Source organism: Stomoxys calcitrans, chromosome 3, assembly GCF_963082655.1.
Source record: "Stomoxys calcitrans chromosome 3, idStoCalc2.1, whole genome shotgun sequence".
In the NCBI taxonomy this organism is placed as follows: domain Eukaryota; kingdom Metazoa; phylum Arthropoda; class Insecta; order Diptera; family Muscidae; genus Stomoxys; species Stomoxys calcitrans.
Window position 1 is genome coordinate 70,108,138 of NC_081554.1, and position 6,513 is coordinate 70,114,650.

At 41.2% G+C, this 6,513-nt stretch overlaps 1 protein-coding gene across 1 annotated transcript; it reads left to right on the top strand.

The window, feature by feature from the left end:
- Window positions 1–756: 756 nt before the first annotated feature.
- On the top strand, window positions 757–2,090 carry LOC106088354 (lysosomal aspartic protease). The gene is made up of 2 exons (XM_013253832.2): window positions 757–851; window positions 911–2,090. The coding sequence occupies exon 2, from the start codon at window positions 918–920 to the stop codon at window positions 2,055–2,057; it is 1,140 nt and encodes a 379-aa protein (XP_013109286.1). The 5' UTR covers window positions 757–851; window positions 911–917; the 3' UTR covers window positions 2,058–2,090.
- Window positions 2,091–6,513: the final 4,423 nt, after the last annotated feature.

Here is a 6,513-nt window from a genome sequence, read left to right on the forward strand (position 1 = left end):
ATAATAATTCGATTTATAGCAGACATACGGCCCCAAATTCTGCAATAATCATTGAAAAGTGGGTCACTTGACTAGAATTTATTGGAATCAGCCGTGCGCTTCTTGCCCGAAACCATTATTATAAAGAAGATGACACACTAGGCACAATATTATCCACCCAATAGACACTTATGAAAAAGCAATTGTTTGTTTCGCATGGCACCTAAAAATTAAGTTACAACTTATTTTTAAGTTATAATTTTTAAGTGGCATGTAAGTGATTTTTAGGTGGCATGCGAAACAAACAATTGCTTTTTCATAAGTGTCTATTGGGTGGATAATATTGTGCCTAGTGTGTCATCTTCTTTATAATAATGGTTTCGGGCAAGAAGCGCACGGCTGGTTCCAATAAATTCTAGTCAAGTGACCCACTTTTCGATGACTATTGCAGAATTTGGGGCCGTATGTCTGCTATAAATCGAATTATTATAAGTGAGTCTATTCAGTTGATATCATATCATGATGACTTGAGATCAAAATCTAATTTTGCTTTGGCACAATCCACATATATTGTTTGCTTAAAATGATTGTTTATTAACCCTTTATCACTTTGTTTCTTAAGAACATTGAATTGATTTTCAAATGATTACTTATCATTTTCCAATAAATGCGTGTGCGAATACAATATTTTGCGGAAATTTTATTCATTTACTTACCTGTGTTTTGAGTATCATTAAATATGTGTCAAATATTTCATTGTATATGTTAATCGCCATGTATGGTTAAGATAATCCCAAGGTATAAATAAGCCACCACTAAGTTGTTTGAAAATATTATTGTGGTAGTTCTTCCAAAGAATCACAATATTAAAGGTAAACAAATAAATTCCCTAGTTGTATAACAATTTATAATCCTTTTTTTAAATTTCTAGCATCAAAATGTTGAAGTACTTCACTATCATTGCCATAGTTGTGGCCTTGGCCAGCGCTGAAATGGTGCGTGTGCCCATTCGGAAGCACGAAAACTTTGTCAAGACCAGCAAGGATATTCGTGCTGAGAAATCTGTATTGCGTTCCAAATACAATATTCCCCAAGATCGTGGTGTTGTTGATGAATTGTTGTCCAACTCCTTGAACATGGCCTACTATGGTGATATTACCATTGGTACTCCTCCACAGAAATTCATTGTCATGTTCGATTCTGGATCCTCCAACTTATGGGTTCCCTCCAGCCACTGCTGGATCTGGGATATTGCCTGCAAGCAACATAACCAATATAACCATGATGAATCCAGCACTTATGTCAAGAATGGCGAACAAATCTCCATCCAATATGGTTCGGGCAGCATGAGCGGTTTCTTGTCTCAAGACGATGTTACTGTTGCTGGTCTGACCATCAAGAATCAAGTTTTCGCCGAAGCCATGAATGAACCCGGCAACAGTTTCACCAATGCCAACTTCGATGGTATTTTGGGTATGGCCTACCAAACTTTGGCCGAGGACGATGTTGTCCCTCCCTTCTATAACATGTTCTCCCAAGGATTGGTTGACGCCGATATGTTCTCTTTCTACTTGAAACGCGATGGCTCTGATACTGATGGTGGTGAAATGATTTTGGGTGGTATTGACTCCAGCTATTATACCGGTGATATTACCTATGTTCCCGTCTCCACCCAAGGCTATTGGCAATTCACTGTTACCTCTGGCTCCATCAAGGGTCAAAACATTTGCGACAACTGTCAAGCTATTGCCGATACTGGCACCAGTTTGATCGTTTGCCCTGCTGATGCTTGCGAGACTGTCAATGCTGAAATCGGTGGTACCTATAACGAGGATGATGGCAGCTACTATGTTGACTGCTCTGCCATTGACACCTTGCCCGATGTTACTTTCGAGATTGCTGGCACCACCTTTACTTTGCCACCCAGCGCTTATATTGTGACTGTTGATGGCAACTGCATGTCTGCTTTCTCCTCCATGGGCACCGACTTCTGGGTTTTGGGTGATGTTTTCATTGGCCAATACTACACCGTTTTTGATTTTGCCAACAACCAAGTTGGTTTTGCTCCAGCCGCTTAAGTAAAATTATTCGAAATAAATGATTCTATAAACTTTAATATTTAATTGGTGGTTTTTAACTCAAAGTATTTTTTCTGTTTATAAAGTTGTATTCAGTAAGATCGAACGTCCATATGGCTGATTGTTAAAGCATGCTTATTTCTAAGCTTAACACAAATTGGTTCAATTTCATACCCGTCACCTTAGGCTTGGGTTATACTGACCATCCTAATTTGCTAATAAAGCGGGATTTCCAGAATAGGTAGGGGGTTTGGAGGGAAAACTATTCTAAACAAATAAAAGCGTGCTAACTTCGGCCGGCCGAATCTTATATATCCTCCACCATGGATCATATTTGTCGAGCTCTTTTCCTTAATCCTTTGTTCCAACAAAGGATTAAAGAAAATAATTGCTATGCTATTGGAGCTATATCAAGTTATGGTCCGATTCGCACATAATCGAATTGAATGTTGGAGACCATAGTAGAAGTCATTGTGTAAAATTTCAGCCAATATGAATGATAATTGCCGCCTTTAGGGGCTCAAGGATTCCTTCACCATAAATCCAGTAATTATCGAAAGTTTATAACTGCGAAATTTATGGCGAAGGAATCCTTGAGGAGCTTGGCGCCTCATCTGGCAACAATTTTCACAGCGTGTCTAGGACTTGCATATACCCCGAAAGCATGGCTGGAGGCAAGGATGGTATTTATACCCAAGCTCGGCATGGCAAGTTATGCGACACCAAAGGCCTACAGACCTATAAGCCTTACGTCCTTTCTACTCAAAACCATGGAACGTATTGTGGACACCATGATAAAGGGTAGGACATCCAGCGAACTGTTCAAATACAAACAGCATGCTTATGTCAAGGGAAGGTCGGTGGCGACTGCCCTGCACGAGGTTTTGCATAACAGAGAAGAATCCTTCAATGCCAAAACATACACCCTGGCGGTATGCATTGACATCGAGTGAGCTTTTAACAATGTGTGGACCGACACACTGATCCAATCCTTAGACCACTGAGGGGTGGACCCGGTCCTTAGAGATTGGAAAGCCATATGCTAAGGAACAGGTGGATAAATTGTGTGTTCCATGGCATAAATATAAGGGAGAAAGTGGCACAAGGCACGCCAAAGGAGGGCATTTTATCGCCACTCCTATGGGTGACCACCATAAACGACCTATTACGGATGCTGACTGAGGAAGGATTTGAACCCGTCTACAACGCAGACGATGTTATAATACTTCTAAGTGGCAAGGATCCGAACCAGCTATGCAGAAGGGCCGAAAGGGTCTTGCATATGGCATATGACGGGGCTACACCCAGAGTGTACTGAGAAGGCTCACAGATGTTGGGCACTATGTAGACGGGCCGTAGGCTCGAAATGGGGCATAAATCCGAGGATAGTCTACTGGCTCTTCAGGAGCGTGATGAGACCAATACTTACTTACGCCTCAGCAGATTGGTGGACTGCTATGGAGAAAGAGTGCAATATAAGGATCATACAACAGGTTCAGAGAACATGTTGTCTTGACATAGGCGTAGCGATGAGGACCACACTCACTAGGGCACTGGAGACTATTCTAGATATCCGACCCATTGACATACAGATTAAGTGTGAGGCAGCCACTGCGGCTATGAGACTTGAGGCGATGGAAGAATGGATTGAGGATAGGAGCAGCTCATACCATCGCGGTATAATCGAGGCGACGATAGGAAACCTGCAAGGATGGGAAGAGGTTTCCGATCGGATACCTTAGACGAAACTTGATTTCGAGTGCGAGGCACTGCTGCCATCGGCACAGTCTTGGATTGACGGATCCCTAGCACTGCCATCAGGAAAACCATGTTACACGGATGGATCAAAGCTAGAAGACAGAGTGGGGCTGGGGGTCTACATTGAGAACCCAGGGACTGAGATATGTTTTACACTGTCTGACCATAATGCGGTCCTGTAAGCGGAGATCCGGGCGATCGCGAAATGAGTGAAGTGGTGTGGTGCTAAGACGAGGATATCGAGTGTGAACATCCTTACCGACAGTAAAATTGCCATAAGGGCAATAACAACCAGAACGGTAAGATCACGAACAGTCTTGGTGATTAACGCCTTCTCTGAGGATGGTAAAATCTGCATCGCTTGGATTCCAGGCCAAACGGAGTAAGGGGGAATGAAAGGACAGACGATTTGGCGGTGAAAGCCAGAGGACTGTCGTCAATAAACTTGGTTAACCCGAAGCCTTTCGGGTCGACGCAGTCCGAGTTAAGGGAATGGGCGACGAAAGCGCATGCAACATTGTGGAACAGCGAAACGGTCGGTAGGACGGCGAAAATCCTATGGGGGGAGGATCCAGATCGTGAGAAGACGAGGCTATTATTGAAAGGAAGTAAGAAGGAGGTCAGTATAGTTATCGGTATCATAACGTGACACGAAGGACTATGAGCTCTCTTATGTAAAATCGCTGCGGCAAGTGATATCATGTGTAGGGCATGCGGGGAAGATGATGAGACTTTGGAGCATTTCCGTTGTCATTGCCCGATACAAATATGGTAACCTTACATGAAAAAATTTGGATATTTACCAAATTTCAGATGTTTCACTTAAGTTTACAAGAATATATACAATTACAAATACAGTGATACAATTTATATTCATTTCAAATGAATTTTCGTAAACCGCTGTTTCGTGATTCGAGAGTGTTTCGTCAGTTGAATTTTCGTAAACCGCTGTTTCGTGGGTCGAGAGTGTTTCGTCAGTTGAGAGTGTTTCGTGAGTCGTGATTTTCTCGTGAGTTCTGCGTAAGCATGCAAGAATAAAATGTTTGTCTCGTGAGAGTGCGTGCACATAGGTTGACGTAAAAAGTCGTACGTGACGAAAATTTTTTTTTCGTATGCGTGCGTGAGTCTAAGTGAAAAATCACTTAAGCACATATCTCTAGCTCACATATAAACCAATCTCCCGATTAAACATCTTGAGCCCCTGGAAGGCTATAGCCCTATATAATTGTTCTCACACGTATTTAAATGATTTTTAAGTGGTTTTTTTAATTCACCTCTAAGATTTCGGCTTTTTAATCAAACATCGAAAAAACCATGAGTATTCTTTATCATCAATTAAGATGTCGATTTCGGTAATTGAATTTCTTTAAAAACATTTTTTTGGCAATGGGCTTCAACAGATTTTTTTACATGTTTTCTTACAAGACTGTTGCAAGACTGTATTAAATTGCAGAGTCGTCATTCGATAGAAAATGTGAAGGGATAAAATGTGTAATTTTCATCATCTTATCATTTTCTTTAAATAAATTATCTTGGAAGAAGAAGAATAAATGGTTTCTAGGTGCACATGAAATCGGCGAACATATGGCTACTAGGTGTAGATAATTTTAGATCAATTGAATGAAAATTTGGCCGATAAAGTCAAATAAGAGGATTGCTTTATATAGACACTATATGTCCAAATATGGTTCAATATGCCCCGTTTGCAAATCTACCGAAGTGTGTTGATTAGAAATGCGCATGCCATACGGAAAGTCGATAGCTATGTTCTTTCGAACACTATCGTGATTTTGGCTGATGAACGGTTATAGCTACGTAATTTCGAGACGATTAAGATTGTATTGTGTTAAAAACAAAATAACTATGGTGGTGCCTAACAAATAAATTTGTCTGTCCTTTACCAATCTATTGATAATTTGATAATTTAAATAATTAAAACAATATATTAAATTTTTAAAATTAAGGCTGGTATTATATTAGCCTGTTGCGAAATTATTTGTGATTACTTTCTTTAGGTAATAGATTTTGAAGTAAAAGAACTTGTAGGAAAATCGCCCCATTCAGTAGGAAAATCGCCCCATAGGTTAGGTTGAAAAGAGGGTGCAGATATTAATCCGCCCCATGCCACTATGGACATACACCTAAGCCAGTAATAGGCTTGTTGTGCGCTCTAAAAACTATAAAGTAACCTCTAAAAGAAAATTTTAAGTTAGGAATTCCCTGCTACTTACAAAATCCTTAATTGTTTTCAATACCACTCCTCCAAGTTGGTTCATGTCTGGTATTGTGTCCCCACCTAAGTGCCGGCATCTGTTAGACGCGAAAGCCGGGCAATGACAAAGGAGATGCTCCAACGTCTCATCATCTTCCCCGCATGCCCTACACACGCTTTCACTTGCCGCACCGATTTTACATAAGTGAGCTCGTAGTCCTATGTGTCAAGTTATGATACCAATAACTATACTGACCTCCTTCTTACTTCCTTTCAGTAATAGCCTCGTCTTCTCACGATCTCGATCCGCCCATATGATTTTAGCCGTCCTACCCACCGTTTCACAATGTTGTATGCGCACTCGCCGCCCACTCGCTTAACTCGGACTGCGTCGACCCGAAAGGCTTCGAGTTAACCAAATTTATTGACGGCAGTCCTCTGGCCTTCACTGCCAAATCGTCTGCCCTTTCATTTCCCCTTACTCCC

What these genes read in the sequence shown, in the direction of transcription:
- LOC106088354 (XM_013253832.2), top strand. Translation starts at nt 918, where the DNA reads ATGTTGAAGTACTTCACTATCATTGCCATAGTTGTGGCCTTGGCCAGC.